Raw genomic sequence first — 19839 nt, 5'->3', positions numbered from 1 at the left:
AAGGTGATGAGCCGAGCTGGTTGACTGCCTCAGGGTGTGAGCAAGGCTCTCTAACTTGAGCATGCGTGCTCAGTGATGACAGAAAACAGGCATGCAAAGCCCAATATGGATGTAAAATAAGTTTTTAAGTGGTCTGCATAAAGCTGAGATAAAGAGCTGAGTCTGTAGATGTGTGAGTGTGCAGAAGGCGGGAGGAGAAAAGGCCTCTTTCCTCTGGAGCCTCGGTGAGAAATGAAACAATATTGTGGCTGGCTTGGCTCCAGGCTCAGCAAGGGGACAGACAGCTCAGGGTGGCTGCGAGTTTATGAAAACAGCAGAGGATGTAGCTGTGATGGTTGGTCTTTAAGTGTTTCTCTTCAAATCTGAAAGGGGGCTTATATCCCTCAGAGCTGGTGTTAACATGCTGCGGCTCTCCTCTTTATTGGCATCTTATCAGGCACTGTGCTTTCCTGAGCCTGTTTTTATACCAAACCCCACTAATTACACCATTATGTAATGACCCCGTCTTTTGGCCCTGATGAAATGAGAAATATAATGCTCAGCATATTAGACGTCAGAGTCCTGATGGAAGCACTGTTTGTCTGTCAGCTGCTTGTTGCTGAAGAAAGAGAGCATATTTTTCTAGTTATGTTGTCACTGTTGATAAAATCACATATTACATTAAGCATGTTTTCTTTTGAGCTAAAGCTGGAAAATATATGTCATGATTAGCAGTTAGTATCTTCTGGAATACTATTTCCATTTTGTGTCAAAGCCGAGCAGCGATAAAGGCTGACAGGCTGCATGGAAGGGGATTGCTAAAAGCTGTAATCCACATTTGGTGCACAGAAGCAGTTTAAGATTGGACTGAGCTCTTCTTTCTTCAGATTTAAACTGTATTCATAATGCAGTGTATACTGTGGTGTATTTTGAGCATGACATGACTGGCCGGTACGATGTTCATGACAATCTGAAAAACATAAACTTATGTGTTACTGCGCCTGAGTGTTAGCGCCTTTCTGTTGGTGGTACTTGTGAGTACTTTAAAAACACATTAAACCTGGAGTTTGTAACTTTTGATAAACCAACAAGAGTAAACTACATTTTGAAAGTATACAACTGACACATCCCCTCCCTTCATGTCATGAAAGCCACTCCCTTGAAACACATGGACACACATTGCTGAATAACTGCTGAAGGACCTGTCCATGAAAGTAGATCTGAGAAAAGGGATTCTTTTCATAAATCCATAAATAAACAACTCTGTTGAATGCCACAGTCATATAAACCCAAGCAACATAGCAGTCACGGATGTACCTTTCAGTTTTTCAGTGTGAATTGGCTACGTGGCCTGGCAGGTGTGTTACATCTGCCCCTGGAACATCATCTGAACTGCAGTAACCTCTCGGAGCTTCTCTCTCGTCTGAGCGTGCCTGTGTGATTGTCTGCAGGTGTGCTGGAGTCACCAGTGCCACCAGCTGCATCTCACCATCGTAATCAAGACCTGTGCATACGCTCAGCTCTGCCATCTCCGCCCTGCCAGATAGTGGTCTCATCTCCCAGTTAGCGTTACTATGCTCCAGCCTTGTGTTCTGCTCTTTGTAATTTGCTTCTGTCCTGTTCTCCATTCCCTTGCCCACTCGGCTGCTCTTTCTCTGCCATTCATGTGTGACTAGCTCGCTGTAGCTTTAGCAATATATCTGTCTAGCCTTGTGTAATGCTCCAGTCATGCGCAAGGAGTGCACGGCAGAGTGCATGCGGGTAAGCAGGTATGTAGGTAGGAAGACATCAAACCAATTTCATTTGGCTGAATGAAATGATTGGATAGGTTTGTTACACTCCTGCAACAGATGCCAGATTTTTTATTTGTCAGAGCAGTGTACTTTGCTCAGATTTCATAAGGTGTGTTAAAGCCATATGCAATTCAATGTGATGAAGAGATGACACACATTCACCCTGGGTGGCATGAACTGAAGCAAAAATGTCATTGCATGAGTTGAAAATATTTCAGCTTGAGTAAATACTTCATGCAGTTCCTCATCAGTGCATAGTTGGCTGGCTAGGTCCAGCTTATGTCTAAACAGTCAGTATACTGGCTGCTGGGAGTTAATTATGTTAATAATAAAAGACTTTAATCTTTGTTTGGTCTGAACACACCTTTAGTGTATGAATGGGGCAATCAAAAAGAATGGTAGCACCCAAACTGGTGTTTACTGATGAAATGCTAACTTATGCTAACCTACCACAACTCATTTAATAAAACAATCACATCACAGTTCAGTTATTATTCATTCTACAAGACTCATTTTTGTGATGTTTGAGGCTGTGCCTCGTGGGCTCTGGGACTGGCTTAGAAACAAAATGGCACCAGTCTTTTTCAGCATCTGCCATTTGTGTAAATGAGGCCATTATGGAAAAAACTATCAGTGTCTGCCTGCCCTGACACTACATTTTGCATTGCATAAAACTCTAAAAGAACTCTATTGGGTTCCCAACCATTTGCCAAATAAAGCAGAATCTTTTAGATCAGCCAGCCAGCTAGCAGTCACCACAAGCTGTGATACAAGCCTGTAAGGACTGTATTTATATAGCACTTTTCAAGTCTTATCAACCACTTAAGGCGCTTTACAATATGAGGCAGCATTCACACACACACACACACACACACACACACACACACACACACACACACACACACACACCAATGGCACAGCGTAGGGGTTCAGTATCATGCCCAAGGACGCCTAGACATGTAGACTGCAGGGGCCAGGGATGGAACCACAGACCTTCTGATAAGTGGCCACAGCTGGCCTGGTCGTGGTCTGCAGTGCTCACTTGGAATCTTGTCTGAGATACTGCCAGGTGTTATCTACAATGCAAAAAGAAAAAGAGTGAGTCAAACTGAGCCATGGTGGAGGAAAAGATGTATTAGTGGACACTAGATTATAGTTATAAAGTGACATATGTGGTGGTATTATTAACTCAATATTATTGTAAAAATACTGTAGACTTTTTCAAATAGTTTGGAATACATGAGCTGATGAGTCGCCTACATTTTTTTTTTTTTTTTTTTTTTTCCATAATTGAGGGCAAAAGGTGAAACAGTACAATAGACAATTCAAATGATTCCACATCGTGATGACAGCATCTCTGTAACAACTGAGAGAACTTCATCTGCCAATAAAGACTGTTAGATAAGCTGGTAAGAAAAGAAGGAAAACAACATGCCAGTGGACCTGGTTTGTCTCTAGGTACAGCACATGAAATGACATGAAATTATACTGAATGCAATGTCCTATGTCTATTTTACTCCTCCTTAATGCTGTTTAAAACAACCATGGAAACCATGTCTGTTACAGTGTTTGTGACTTGCTGCAGCCTTTTTACAATACAGCATACATGCAGTACCTGCTGGAGTAGATAGGTCCACACATCACACCAGCGACAGAGGACTAAATGGCTGCTTGTAGCACTATATCCTTCAGAAGTTATCATCACAGCCATACGTCTGTGCGTGTGTGTCCCGAGGAGAAAGTGGCCAGGGTTGGTTAGTCACACTTAGCATGATTAGGAGCAGCTTTCAGACATTCTCCCAGTGTGCCTCTGTGTGGAGATAATAACACCCAGAGGTACAGTCTCAGTTTGGACTCCTCTCTGAGCCTGTCAGGTATCTGTATTTGTGGATGTGAGCTCACTGCAAAACATATCCCTCTTCAGCCTTTAAAGGGCAAGTGCACTGATGTTGTATGTTTTAGCCCATGAACTACAAATCATTTCTATAAGTGCAGTACTGTACAGTAGATGAGACATCACAATGAAAATTATGTTGCTAGTTGTTGTATCAGAAAAGACATGTCATTCACTAAACAGCTATTCCTGATTTTTTAAACTAACCGTTCAAGTTTACTTCATGTCATTTTAACACATCTGTTTGTCTTTAAAGTGGGAGGAGCTATTTCAGGCACCGCTGGTTCTGGAAGTAAATGTCCCACTCATTTTCCCAGAACTTCTCACTTTCGATTGGCATGAAATTCTCACAGTACAAAAGATGAACAACTGCGTCAGAACATATCTGGGACTTTGAGTCAAAGTCGAAGGTACAAAACTTTGGGACTTTGGGGGAGAAGTTTACTTCGACTTCCAAGGCGCTTATCAGCGAAACAAGATCCACTCACCAAGCTTAAGCTGTGGAATGTGCACTGTTAATAGTGGGTGGAAGCTAAAGATTGTGCTGTGGAGAAAATGGATTTTTTTTCTTTTCACTTTTAAAATTTTGGGTTAACTATGAAGAAAAAAATGAAATGAAAATCCTTCTTCTCCCTAGCAACAGTGGCTGCGACTGGTGGGTTTTGTAGTTTTCATAAACATCCCACCATGCAAAGATATGACTTCTCAGACAGAATGCTGAATTATTAAAACTGCTGGTTGTTCCAGTATCTGAGCAGGAGCGTCACCTACACACACTGAGACTCCAAAAGGAATCTCTGACTCTCTCCACATTCCCTTTCAGGGTCCTCTCTGCCTGAACTGCAATGACCATCAATCACAAATCATGACTAGCTAGCAATCCTGAGGCTAAATAGCCAAGTAGATGGATGGCTACTAACTTTAGCTGACACAAGCCAACATATTGCAAAGCAAACTATGTCACTGTTTCTCAAATGCACTTAAGAGTGCATCACTAATTGTATTTCATTGTCACACATTTGGGATTGATGCTCTAGTACACACTTCAGAAACACACCATTAATCTATGTTATAGCTGCTCCAGCACTGATGCACGACAGAATGCTTTGTGCCTGTGTGTGTATGACGGGGTGACTTTTTGAGGTATGATCCATGACGTAATTTGAGGAGTATATATTTATATCATAACATAAAATGATGAGATCTACATTTTCTTTTTTTTAAAAAAAAAGAAAGAAAAAAAACAGGAAGGAGGGTTGAATCTAGGGCAACTGGTCGACTGTCAGTTGTTGGACTGACTGCTCAGTGACTGCCATTTATCCTTGGCCTCAGGTGACTTTAACGACTCTAACTGCTGTTACAACAGCCAGGAGAGCTAACCAACCAGGTGGTATCAGTGACCTTGCTCGCAACCCCACAGAGGTTAAATACCAGGGACTCCCCACCAGTCAGAGCTGAAGTCACCTCTTGGATGAGAGACAAAATATCTTCAACTCTCCCACTTTGCAACACTATAACCCTGATGATGTCATCAGATGTTATTGTAATTGTCTCAGCGTGGGTTTGCAATGTTGACAGAAAGTCTGTGGGGGTCAAGTTTGAAAGGATTTTGGGAAATATAGGATCCAGTCAGATTATCACTGCATCTTCACAATCAATTGTTATTATTCTTGTCATAATCTGCCACTCATGAGATTTTGGATTATTACTTAAAGGAAATGCAATACTAAATCACTCCCTGTAAAGGTATTTCCTCTTGTTATAGTAATTTCATGAAGGAGTCATTTTCTCTTCCTGTGGGAATCTCTGACTGCTGTACCAACCTGGTTTACCTTTTGTTTCTGTAGACGGATTTTTCCAAACAAAGAGTTACAGTACAAGATAATGAGTATGTACAACATCCCTGATATTTTCTGCAGTGCAGGCATGCATGTATGAACTGTTTCATGTGTGCATATCTATGTGCTTGTGCCTGTGTGTGACCATGGGTGCATGTGCATTAATGAATAGAGTTGTACTGTAGTGTCTTCATAAGACCTGATACACAGAGTGGGTCCCAAGACTCCCAGCTGGAGCAGCTCCATGCTCAACATGAAACACCCAGCTCCCCCGCATGTCTACCACACTGCAGAGGGTCCCTTCATGTAGCATAATGAATAATGCACATGGAGGAAGGAAAAAAACCCTCACTGCTCCTGTATGTATAATGAAGGTAATGTGTTTGTGCAGTTTGTCTGATTAGGTGAGAGCCTGTCATGTATCTTGTCCCTTAAGGGTGCAGGGGCTGCTCACTTTGATTTCCCTGCACCTGAAAATGATGCAGAAATGATTTTGCAATTGATCCCAGAGTGACTGATGTACAATCAATTGTTGTCATGCAGTTGTTGAGCCCCTCCAGCCTCTGATGGATGACACTGTCGATACCTGTAGTGCCATTCAGGTCTATTGACCTTTCTCTGAGGCATGTTAGCGCCACTTGGCCCGGTCATTATGGCTGTGATCCAGATGCCAGGGGTCAGCATCGAGGGAACCTCTATCTATCACAGGGAGCTGAGAGCTGCTACACTGTGTGGGAAGAGAGATACAAGAGGATGGAGGAACATAGATAAACACAGAACATACTGTACAGATGCTGACATGCAGTAGAGAATGTTTGAAGGTTGATACATATTTCATGGTTCAAAAATTGGTACCTGGCCTAAAGAAAGACACATAACTATCTTCCCGGAGTGCTGGGTGGATATCTTCCATTTATAAAAAAAGAAATACCCCAAAGCAACTGGACAGAAGCCTGTACAGAGCCTGAGGAAATGGTTGCCAGCTCAGCATTTGCTGATGAGCAGCCTGTGGTTTGTGTTAAGTCAGTGTCCATAGCTTGGTCTGTTTCCTCATCCAGCTCCAAACCAACTGGGAAAACCTCTGACAAAAGACCTCTTGGCTCTTAACTGGTACAGTCTAAACAACCTTTGTCCATTTCACTTCAGTATTACAGGACTTTTAAAGAAGTGATTGAACATTTTTGGGAAATTCACTTAATTACCTTGTTACAGGAGTAACAATACAGGTCAGTTTCAGAGTTCAAACAGATACCTACCAACACCTCTCACTGTCTAACATGGTTTATCTTGTTTTCTTTAATCCATTCCAGACCAGTTTATCAAACCTGGCAAACTCACTGTAAAGAAGAAGCTGCTTCTGTCACTGCACCTGGCTGTTAATTCAACAGGAAGTATTCAGTTCATGGAACTACCTCTAAAATCATTAATTGTTGTTTTTAATATTCTGTTTCCATGCAGGTTAAACAATTGGGGCACATTTTAATTAATGAGCTTTAGAGGTGTTGGAAGGTGTATTTTTAACTTTGAACAGCGCTGTTTCAAATGCTTACAGTAAGTCTAGCTATTTTGAGACCAGTTTTAATCATAGCATTTTAATTTGGTTAGCTGCTGAAGATGCAGCATGTGTTGTTCAATCAGACTCCTTCTTCATGCCTGTAGGAAAAGCAGAAGTTGGACCTGGACCTGCAGTGTGGACCTGAGTACTGGTTTGGGTCAGGCCATTTTTTCAGGTGTTGCATCTGACAATCTGCAAGACCTTTGCCATATTATTTCATTTGGGTGAAATCAGTATTTGGTCCATGGCAGTCACACACAGTGTATAAATTCATGCATATCAACACAAAATCTGCATTGGTTTAAATATCCTTATTGGAAAAAATTGCATGATGACCTGTGATTGACCTCTGAAAATAAGTTTTCAGCAATTATGTATTTGCATGCAAAGTTGGGAGGGAAAAAAAGTTGTTATATGAAAATCAATTTTCTAATGAAAATTGAAATCAAATTGAATCAAAACTGCTTGAAGCACTCAGAAACAAAAATGAATAAAAGTCAAGACATGAATACTGTGTTTCCTTCAACACAGTCAGACTAAAAATATGATATCAGTGACTACACTATAGATTAATATATTGTATGTTTGGATTTTTTGGATTCAGTTGAAATACTTTACATGGAAAACATGTAATCAGTTAAACATCATCATGCCATCACATTGATCATGTCATCATGCTCCAAACATACTTGGAACATTAGTTTTTAGCAGATGCTGCAACACAGACAGTTCAAGCCAAGCTGAGGTTGGAGATAAAAAAAGAAAAAAAAAAAAAAGAAAAAGAAAAAAACAAATTAGTGACTGCATCTCATTATGTGTACTGCAGTAGTACATATGAGTGGCTCCAGGAAATTGTCATGTCTATATGAATTTGCTTGTTGTTTTTAATGTCTTCTATTTTCATTCAGCTGGTGCTCTGTAGCTGTGCTGTTATCAGGTTTCTATCTGCGACGGCAGCGGGAGCTACATTTCTAAATTAAGCCTCATGAATTATTCTTGCACTGCATTGCCTCTTGTTTCTCCCTATAATAAAGGCAGGAAGTTTTCTTAAAGGAGATTGTTTAGAAGTGGTAAGACCAAAGATGCATCTGCAGATCACACTGCTGTGTGAATAACACCAGACTGTAGAAAGTTTTGTTGCAGTATAAACATCTCACACAACATTCCCAGAAGAATCTAGCTTCCTCCTTGCACCTCCATTCTCTTTAACATTTAAAATCCTTAAAGTAACACTGTTTATCCATCCACATGTATTGTTATGAAGTTATAGTGTGTTCTTTAAAAGACCAGTTTGTAGGACTTGTGGCATAGTGGCGAAGTTGCAGATTGAAACCAACGAAAACCCGTCACATCACCTCTCCCTGTCCAAGCATGAGGGAGAAAATGTGGTGGCTGCAAAATTTGCAAAAAACTCGAAGGTCTGTCTCAAGAGTCAGTGTTTGGTTTGTCCATTCTGGGCTACTGTGGAAACATGGCAGCGCAACATGACTCTGTGGAAGTGGACCCACTTCCCCTGTAGATAGAAAAAGCTCATTCTTTTCAGGTGATTATACACTAATGAAAATGCGAACATAGTACATTTCTGTCATTCTGTCAGTAGATGCCCTTTAATCTTACACACTAGCCCTTTAAGTCTAAATCTGGAGCCAGCTATCTGGACAATTACCATTAGCAGGACTTAAATAATTATACTATCTGCTGGTCAGTTGGATAATTTAGTTATTTGGGCTTAAATAATACATTCTTATGAAACAATAATACTCTGAAAAACAGATAGACAAGCCATGAACGTGTGACCTGTGTCTAAGTGGCTCATCTCTGAAAAACGGCTAATTTTGAACTATTTCATTACAATGGAATAGAGTGTTTTGGACTCGAGAGGTTGTTTACTTATTGAGAGCGGTAAAGTACTGCCATGGCAGCACTCAAAGTACATAAGAAGCAGAGTACAAACTTTGCTGGGAGTGCTTGTCCTTCCTGGCCTCAATTGATGTTTTTTCCCAGAAAAACTCAAAGGCCAAAGCTTTCCGTGGATCTGTCTATTTATTTGCCCCTTAAGTCTGATTGCACGTTTGGTCCCGTTTGGTGACTTCCTTCCTCATTCTCTGCAGTATCACCTGCTGACCCCCGTGTCTCTACTGGAGATGACCAATGAAATGTATCAGTACATACTGAAATGAAATGTTACATGTTGTGTCTTTAAAGTAACTTGCCAGTGGCTCCTTCACATCTCCGAAAATGTTGCTGCAAATTTCCACATAGGTGTTATTTGGGTAAACTGACCACATAACCACATAAAGTGACATATTCAGAGCCTCTGACATTGTGCAGTCTGAAGAGATGTAATGCATTCTGGGGCAGCTGAGTATATTCAATAAGTTCATGCTGCACACTGCCTTGTTCTAACTCATCTCCTGTGTGTTCCAGTGGTCCTGATAACTTTTCTTCTGCAGTTGATCAGTTCACTCAAATATCAAATCTACCACTCAGAACCTTGGTATCATCTTTGATCAGTGTATGAGTTTTGAGCAACATGTTACTAAGCTTGTTCGGTCCTGTTTTCTTTCTTATCTTTGGACTGTTTCAAGTGCATTAAAATATATTTATAGGAAAGCCTTTTTATAGAGCTCGACTCTGGCCTTTGCTTTTTGTTGGTTTTGTTGTGTGGTGTCTCTCATTGTGCATCTGTAAGAGACGTCTATGGGCGTGACATCAGTATTTGATGACCTGGAAATGAAAACGGTCTGATTATTCCTGAAATACCTCATTCAACTTTTGTTTCAGTTTGACACAATCCTTATGAAGCAATACTAAGCAGTCTGTGTAATGTTGGTGGCAACAGTCCGAGGATAGAGGTGATAGAAATGTAAGGTCGTGTTCAATCACACAACTGTGTAGCACACAGTGGTCTCATGCTACCTGCCAACGCAAAGTAAGCGTCTACTGCAAAGCTATATGATGTCACTCAGCAATGCTGTGCTTTGGCCAATCAGATTGGTCCAGGTGCAGGAAAACTGTAATGTTTACCTGGCAATCTTTGAGACAGAGGGCAAAGTGGTTGTTATTGTGTTAACTGTCCAGAGTTGTAAAAACCATTCTCATGGAATCATAAACTATGCAATTTTATGGCATCTAATAGATCTTAAAACTCATGAATCTCCTACTCATAGAAGTCTGCCACAATCCCATATGCCACAATTCTTTTCTATATTCATATTGTGTCACGATGCCTCTATACAGTGTAAGGTGGTAATGTTAGGTATAAGTAGTTCATGAAAGGAAAGAAGAACATCTTCTCTACTTTTACAATGACTGGTCCTTTCTTCCACACTGACTGTACTGAACAGCTTTTTCTGAAAGTTTCAAGATTGAGGTTTCCAGGAAGTGAGAGTAGAACTTGCCATGTGTGTGCTTTCACTGTCCCTCTTGATTAATCTGTTAGTGTAATTTGTGTGTGACGGCAGCAGACTGTTGGAACTCAACAAGCAGCAGCTCTCGTCCCATTGGAAGCTGCAGCATTTCTTATCTCCCACTCCTGCAACCTGTTATTGAGGCACCAGACAACCCCTCAACACTTACACACAGGAAGCAGTGAGAACAATATTCATATTACAAATTAAAGTTTCATTATAAAGGTACATGTCGCAATAAAACAAAAAACTAACTAACTAACAAAGAAAAACTCCTTCAGTGTGTGCGGTACAGCATTGTATGTCTCTCAGGGACAAGATGGCAATGGAGACTGTAGTTTTACTGGGCAGTGTCCAGGCATTGATGTATGTAACTGTGTCAGTGTGAACACTGCATTCCTGATAAAGATACCTGAATAAATAAAGCTAAAAACGACATGTCACACATCAAGCAAATGTAAGGTAATAATGATTCATTTACACTCAACAAACGCATTTGCATTGTTGATGAAAGCATTTCTGAAAACCAAGACATGATAGAGATAATGTTTACACCCTTGTTGATGATGCACCAACTGCAGGTGTTAATATTTATACAGTATCTGCACTGATAACATTCTCATCCACTGTGATGATAAAGTGCCATATCCAGTGGTGATATTTGTTTTTTGCACAGCAGTAATGTTTTTTCCACAGTGATGATGTTTCCTCCATCACTGATGGTTCTATTTGTCCTGATGATTTTCCACTCATGGTGACAGACCTGACAAAACATTTGTACAAGTGACAATGATGGTTTTGGATGCAGCAATCCAATTTCTAACCACTAGAAAACACCTTTGGAAACATTGTATTGACTTCATGTTCACCTATGAGCTTTAAGAGTGGGCCAGCAGATCCCATTCAATTCCAGTCATAGTCCATACTATGAACAGGACACCCAGATATGGATCATATTTTAATACCATATCCCCATCATTCTCTCTACTCTCACCTCTCTTCGGTCTCTACCTTCCTCAGTGGCATACAGCACACCAGCAGGATGCTATCTGGTGGTCGTTAATTACAAAGTGTGGTTACAGATCACTTCAATGGGCCTCTGACTGCAGATTAGAGGGTTATGAACACCATTATAACACCGCAGTTTAAAACCCTGTTAAACAGAATTCAGCAGTGAGGACTGATCACACCTCAGCTCCACCCTGCTAATTTTCATTGGCACCCTGAGCCAGACAGCAGTTACCTTGGCATGAGGAGAATTTTGGTGAACAAGGGCAAATTTTCTGCTGGGAATATCCTGGGAAACCCTTGAAACCTGGAAATTATCAGTTCCAGCTACTGAACCATGGTCATAGTGTACAGAGTTCAAGTTTTTTTCCTGCTCTGTCAACAAGTAGTCTGTCTTTGCAGCAAGGTCAAATACTTGTCGCACTTATGTGTTAACACCCTTGTGCATCTGTGTGAGCGGCGTGACAAAACATATTGCTGTATTTGATGACCTGGGAAAGAGACTGCACTTCAGTATTTTTACGATGATCTAGTTGCCATCCAAGATTTTTCAGAATCATCCAGTAACTGCATTCTGTCTGGCCTTACTTTTAGTTTTTAGTCTACAGGCATACTAGCAGCTCTATGAGGCTGTACACAAACACAGCCTTTTGAGCTAAATGCAAACATACACATGCAAACATGCTCACAATGACAGTGTTGACATGCTGATGTGTAGCAGATTTAATGTATACCATGGTAGGCAGCATACTAACATACAGTATCCAGGATAACACATATTTACTAAGTATACTAACCATAAAGTACAGCTGAGGCTTATGGGAACATAATTCGTTTTACAGATATTTGGTCATAAATCTAAATAATGGACAAAGGACCTCTGCGGTTATAATCCTGTATTTGTATACTTTATTGTCCTGTATATCCTGTGGGTAACATGATTGTCTGTACCAACTTTCATGGAAATGCATCTGGTGGTTGTCAAGATATTTGCATCTGAAACAAACATGTCAGTGTAATGGTGGCACAACATCAAAAGCCATAGGATCACAAAAGGCATTAGGCTTCAACCTCTGTGGACTAGGAATGTCTGTACAATAGTTCATGGAAATGTTTTTTGATATTTAAGGCAGGACCAACCAGACGCTCAACTGCCACTCAACTGCAACACTGCCATCCCTAAAGCCCTACAACCAGCAAGGCTACAATCTGCTCAATATTGACTTTTAATATTGATATTTGGCTAAGGGATGTGTAATACACTCAACATTGTCTAAGGGCAGTGAGAGCAGTAATAAGACAATTGAACAGTGGGATGATGATATAAATAAGTTATTTCCAAAGTACTCCCCCCCCCCCCAATGTTTAGTTATGTATTTGTCCATATGTATAGGCTCAAGTACAGTGAACAGGCAGATTTCACACAATCTGGAATGGGCATGTGCAAAGAATTCCCTGCGTCTACCTGCAGAAGACAGTGTAGAAAAATAGAAAAAGATCAACAGACAAATACAAATTGACAGTGCTACACTTTGTTATACCATGCTAATTACCCATTTCTCATGAGACTGTTTCATTAATCGTCTCCTGCTGGAAGAGCTGTAGAGATGTAACAAACTCATAGTCAGTGTGTGTCTCTCTTACAGGGCTAGTGAAACAAACCTCTGAGTCAGCCTGAGTGACACTAAACTACACCACCATGCATCTCTGGAGTGCTGAGGTGGTACCACACCTGCTCCAGACACACTAACTGCAGCCAGGGTTCACCCGATGGCCTCCCAGCTTCACCAAGCCTCAGTTTGCTCAGCGCTCAGTGCACCCTTGGTCCACCGCTGTGATGAAGACTGCCAGCCGTGCCCAGCCTCGCAGCAGTCCTCCACTGGTCCAGATGAGGCGCTACACACCGGGGGTGTACCCTTTCCTGTTCCCATCGATCATCAGCTCCCTGCCGCAGCTGCCACCACCATCGCCGCAGAGGCTACAGATCCAGCAGCCTTCCAGCAGTGGCAGCACACCCTCCCCTGTTGGTGAGTACCTCTGCTGCAACTACACTGATTCTGGCTGGACGTGCCTGACCCACTCCCATGTCCGCTATCACTCCATGATTGATAAACCTTATCCAAGTAGTAATGGTGGCCTATACTTGAAAAAAAGTAGTGTCTGTCCTACAAATTGAGGCACCAGATAAGCAAAGCCGAGGAATTACAGTGTCCCTATTGGACATTTCAACACCTCAGCATTGCTGTTCAGTGCGAATACCTGGTGCTAACTTTCATGCTGGAGACGAGTTTCTGTATGGTCGCAGCCCTGTGATTTATGTATTAATGGTACAATCATTCACACAATCATTCCCGAACCATAATCATTTTGCAGTATCACAAACATTATCGAAAGCAAATATCTTTAAAATGTTGCCGTGGGTCATAATAGTTGCAGCAGGCGTGGTTTTGGTGTTTTGGAGACCCCAGGCAAAGACCAATGTGAGGCCTTTCTCACTTTCGCTTAACACAATCATAGTATTTGGAGGCAGGTAACAAAGCAAGAGAACTAACGGACAGACCCAATTGAGAATTCTAACTGTTCCAACTGAAGTGCTTCAAATGATCTCCAGTCATAAATAATCAGTCAGCTTGAAGAACAGATCAATGATTGATGAGTATGCCATCTGATTTTTCACCCCTGGCTGATGTGCAGATGTTGGCAGTTTTATTTGACCATCTGTGTGTACAGTGGTGTAGTCTAGTTTATTATTGTGGGTATGCTGTGGTGACACCCCCCCCACCCCACCCTGACCGCAGTCCTTTACCAGTTCATACTGTAATTTTATCTTCACATTGTTATGTATATGTATTAAATCTCAACATCATGCCACAGAGCCCTGATGCCCAAAACAACAATAAATTCCAAAACTTTTATTTATACAGACAGATTTTGAAGCCTATGGAGTGACCTGATGATTGATAATAAATGTAATACACAGCAGCCTTCCTCTGTGTAGGATTAACCAGCAAAAGAGTCAAAACTCAAACAATTAAACACAGTGGACCAACAATAAGCAAAAGAACTATGGACCCATCAGCAGGTGCACAGGCAACATTAAGCTACAGAAATGCAATAGCTGCCACTTTAACAGCAGAACAAAACATCAACATCAACACAGAGATGTATAAACAATGCAAAACACATGTTAAAGCAAGGAGAGCTGCACAGTGTTTACACACTCCATAGTACACACACACACACGCTACATTGCCGGGAAATACAGTGGATGTACTTGTCTTGTACCTCCCTTAGTGTCATTTGTCTTAGAGTCTTGTGCACTGTGAAGTCAGCAATTCTGCTCTTGGTTCAACTTCTTTGCCTGACCATTCTCAGTTCATAATGAAACCAGTCCACTTCTCTGTCCCTCTGCCCTCCTTAAAGTTTTTAGACATTTTGTAACTCAAAGAGTCTCTGCAGTCAAAAAACTGCAAAGAGGCCTCAGCAGTGTAGCAAACATAGACGTCCCTACTGGAGGATCCATCTTGAGCATTTTAACATTTAGCCAAACCCAGCATGCACTTAGCTGTGGTGGGTAGGACAGCTAACATTAGCCAGCTCAGTTTCTTCGACTAAAATTACACCTGTTTCTGTCTGTTTCATTAAAAAAAAAAAAGTCAGTTTAGACAATCTCTTCGTAAACTGGGCATCTTCCTCTTCAAATCCACTTTGAAATGCTTCATATTTGTAACGGCTGTCTCTGATGGTGCCTTGAATTACTACGTCATTTGATTTGGTGGAAAAGCAACATGCAAGGGTCCTCTGCCATGACTTTGCAAACGCTTGTACACCTGGAAAACTCTGCAGGTTTGTCATTGTGGCTGGTGCACTGACTCAGTGCATGATCCTTGACGTTTGAAACATCGTGCTCTACAGCCACACCAATTCCCTCTCCTTCTTGGTGATTGGCTCATTGGTCTGCGGTGCCCTCCAGCCAATCATCTGTTCCTCTTTCATAATATACGCTGGAAACAAATTTGGCAAAGTATTTCTATAAATGAGACATATGAGGTAGCAAGTACAATACCAAGGCATGTATTCATGTGTTCATGTGTTCATGTGTTCCACCCAGAGTAAAAGTTTAAACAAAGGGAAGCTATTCATGCTTCACCTCCCTGTGTGTTCCTGTAGTTTTGTCCATAGCACTTTAGAGTCTCAGTTGAGTTGCATTGTGGGTAACACAGGCTCCTGGTTTTGACAAGGAAAAAAAAATGTGTGGAATAAAAAAGATATCTCTGCTGCATCGATTTTAAACTGTCAATCTTGAGTCCAACTATGTTATAGGAGTGGAATGTTGAATCAGTGGAGTGCTCTTTTAAAGGTGCACCAATTCTACATATCAAGGTCAGCCTTTCTGACATGTTTCATATCTGCTACTTCAATTTTGACTGTTTTTCAACATTCAAGTTTTTATTCTGTCTCCTGTGAGTTCTCTAATTTAATGGAAGTGTAATACTAAATTGCCAATGTAAATCAGCATATACAGTACTGGTATCAGAAAACAGATCTCCATTTACAACACGCTTGAAGTGTGAGGTGTTCAGACAGACAGAGAATGATGATAATGACCCCAACTATTAGTAAGTAATCCAGAAAACTTCATGGCTTGATTATTTCCTCATTGTAAGTTCCCCCCTGTTGTCTCACACCACTGTAGCAATGCTTTGACACACCCTGGTTTATGTTACCAAATCCTGAGCTCTGTTGTTTTCAACTTTGAACTCCACATATTTACTCCCTCTCGTTCCTTTCCTCCCTCTAGCCTCCCTCCATCACCTTAAAATCTGCTTTGACATGAAAACCAGCAGACAGGTTCACCCTGGAGGGATTCCTCTCCCAGTGAAGGGGTTCATGTGTGCTTCAGCTTTGTGTGCTGCTGAACTCAGAGAATCAAGAAAGTTTACAGTATAATGTAATATTTTAGCCTTTATTTGCATCATGTGTAGAGAGAACCAGGCCTTTATTTGAAACAGTCTTGAATCAGAGACAGGCAGGTCCTCACATTTCTAGTTTTCATATTTCAGTAAGAAGCCTCTCTGTTTTCTGATCTGCTCTTAGTTTAATTATATGCCTTGATAAACTCACAAAATGTACAACAGTGTTAGAAAATCACATACTCTAGTTCTGAGCTTCTCTTTTTTTAACAGAAACCCTCTTCTTACTTACAGCATTTATTTTAGTTGATTTATTTATTTTTTTATGATTGATTTATTGTTAGTAAAACTCATTAACTCATACACAGTTTCACATCAAAGGCAAACTATCAGTTTTCCAGGTTTTTAATCATGTACAATCAAGTAGTTTAACTACTTTCTATCACAGACTACAGGCTGCGTGTGCATTGGTGTAGCATCTGAACACATTCCTGAGCTTAAAGCATCTATTTATGTTCTCATAAACAACACATCTCACTTCAATCAAAGAGACGGATGATTGTGTCTTCATATTGCAAGTATACCTGGAGCAGAACCATATATAATTTCGTCTGTGTTTTAAAATACCTTTGCACCAAGTCAGTTCCTGCAGTTGAAAGTAAGATGAAGAGAATGTCAATACATTAATATGATTTCACCTTTCTGACTGGTGCAGGACAGAGTGTAGACATGAAATATGCAGCACTATTCATGTAAAAAATAAAAACAATAACAAAAAGTAGATAAAAAGAGTACAGATGCTGTCTTCTCCTTGATCATCCTTTGGCATGTGAAATAGACAAAGGCAGAGACTGTATTTTTCACAACATTAGAGACAAAAGAATAAATGCGAGGCTGTCTGATACAGATATGCCTGACTGCGTCTGAACTTTGGACATCAAGAAAAAAAAACAGATGAAACAAACAATAAGGTAATGAGCGCCGCTGCTGAGTGTGATTTGAGGATTTACACAAATGATCCAGGCCACGGTAGCGTCCCAAGGGACAAACTCAAACACTCGCTGTTCCTGGGTCAGCGGTCCGGTTTGCCCCGCTTGCTGTGTTCTACCTCCACTGGGAGATTCACAAAGGAAGCCGAGTTCTACTGCAAACATCACATACCTCCTGGGGACGTCAGTGGCCCAGTCAACATCACTGAGGGATGTGTGGTTGTGTGTGTCTGTGTGTGTGTGAAACCTGTATTACTCATATTGTGCGGGCATAAATTTGTTTACACTGTCACACTGTGGGTTATGGTTTGGGAAAGTCTCCTGGAAATCAATGTAAGTCTATATAATATCCCCAGAAGTGATGGAAACATGACCCGGTGTGTGTGTGTGTGTGTGTGTGTGTGTGTGTGTGTGTGTGTGTGAGTGTGTGTGCGTGCACGCGCGTATGTGTGTGTGTTTTAATGACAGAGATAAATAGACGACATAAAGACAAAGGAAACATGGTGATGAAGTGAACATAAATTAATACATTAATTCACAGAGGAATTTTACATTCATTGCATCTATTTCCATAATACACAGCAAGATTTCTACTCATATGATTATTTGAAGGCTTATGCCTGTTTTGTTTGTATTTTGGACTGAAAGTGTATCTCTGAACAATATTGTTTTAGAACATTCTCTTTCCAAACACTGGAAAAATAACCAGCATTAATCTCTTAAACCCTAAATGTCTCTTTTTGGACCTTAGGAGTAGTTTTGTACGTTTTAGTCAGTTTACTACAAATCACATGTCCTTGCACAACATCACAGCTAACTCTTACTGAAACCATGCTGCTGTGTTTTCCATATTTGAATTCATTTTTCTGCATTCCAGGCAGCCATTTGTTTCCTTTAATTCCATCATTATGATGCAAAGTATCACAGATTTTTCAACTCCATCTGTTCTTGTTTCAGTACTGTGATGGATTAAACAACTCAAGCCAGTTTCAAGAGTCTGCATACTTACTTACATGTAAATTAATGAAAAGGAATGTCTGCCTAGAAGTTTGGGCAAATACATAGAAAATTCTAAGTCTATGACAGGCGTTTAAAAATGAGCAGCAAACATGCAAAGTATGCATTATTTATAGTTGCACATTTAGGTTCTTAATTGCACACTGGTATATCACATGAAGCAGCTTTAAACTTTCACAAAAATGTTTTCCATAGTCCAATATCCCTTTAATACTGTATCCACTTATTCTGTTTATGAAATCATTATCTCACTTAAACCCATGCAAGTCAAATATTTTAACCCATGAGGGCATTTTTATCAACTGGCCCATTAAGACTCAGTGCATACTTACTGTTTATTAATATGTGCCTGTATCATTTTAGACACATTTGCTGATCATACCAACATAATTTTGACCTGTCAAAATTTTAGAGTGTCCTTTTCTAAACACATTTCTGTGTGGCTGATGTTAACCCCACAATTCCAGTCTTGACTGGGTTTGAAAGGCATTCAAATGTTGCTCATTCTAAGAGATTCACCATGCTTTAAATAGATAGCATGACTGATGTATGGTGCTAAAGTGTTCAAATCTGTTCTAAAAGATGGTACAAAAAGCCTGCAGCCTGTAATATATCCTCACTGCTGCATCCACTGCCTCCCTGATTTCACTCCAAGAATTCCTGTTTCCTGTGCATGTGTTTACAGTCTTGGCAGAATTAATCATTCCAATGGGAATAAGCGCGCACACTTTTGGACACTCATAGTGTTTCACTCAGTTGCACCAGCAACAAATGACAAAGGCAGTTGTGTGAAGATTGAAAGTTAAAATAATATATCAAAATTTAATCTCAAAGCATGCCTACGTACCACACACACATGCTTGTTGTTGGGTTGTAAGTTACAAAAATTAGCAAAAAAAAAAAAAAAAAAAACTAGTTGGAAACATTTTTCTGTAAAAGGCCAGTAAAAGTAGCTAAAATCAAAATATTGGTCAGGAAAAACAAAATCTAACCCTAACACAGTACAGGCATCATTAGCATATAACAGTACAAAAAAGCATCACACAAGCATGTCAGTGAGCTGGTTAATAGACCCTGTCATTCACACGCTTCCATCCTCTCCCCATCTGTCGGATCACCTCCCCACAGTCTCCTCCTGTCTGGCCTTGAGGGGGAAGGGGGAGGGGATACGTGTACTTCCAACCTGTCAGTGTCCTACCTGCTCACGACTACAAAAGATTATCAAAGCCTTCATCTGACGAGAATGTCGACACACTCCTCATCTTATACAGAGATGCTTACGGAAACATTCCTGCCCTATCTCCCAGGAAATGTTCCTTTCTGTCTCCTCCTGAAATCCACATGGCAGCATCAGCCTGAGCAGAGAGAGCATCGTGTCAGCTGTTCTAAACACTTGCATTTGAAGGTAGTGCATAAATGCTTTTGCAGTAATGCTACATCATA

At 40.7% G+C, this 19839-nt stretch overlaps 1 protein-coding gene across 1 annotated transcript in view; it reads left to right on the top strand.

The window, feature by feature from the left end:
* Positions 1 to 19839, top strand: part of LOC143335221 (retinoic acid receptor beta-like) — a 179091-nt gene that overhangs the window by 51058 nt on the left and 108194 nt on the right. Inside the window, exon 2 of the mRNA XM_076754487.1 lies at positions 13124 to 13504. Within this exon, the coding sequence (XP_076610602.1) occupies positions 13315 to 13504 (190 nt within the window). The 5' untranslated portion in view covers positions 13124 to 13314. The remainder of the gene's footprint in view (positions 1 to 13123; positions 13505 to 19839) is intronic.

Source organism: Chaetodon auriga, chromosome 17 (assembly GCF_051107435.1).
Source record: "Chaetodon auriga isolate fChaAug3 chromosome 17, fChaAug3.hap1, whole genome shotgun sequence".
NCBI lineage: Eukaryota > Metazoa > Chordata > Actinopteri > Chaetodontiformes > Chaetodontidae > Chaetodon > Chaetodon auriga.
Note: the sequence above shows the minus strand (reverse complement) of the source record. Positions and strands in the feature narration are given on the sequence as shown.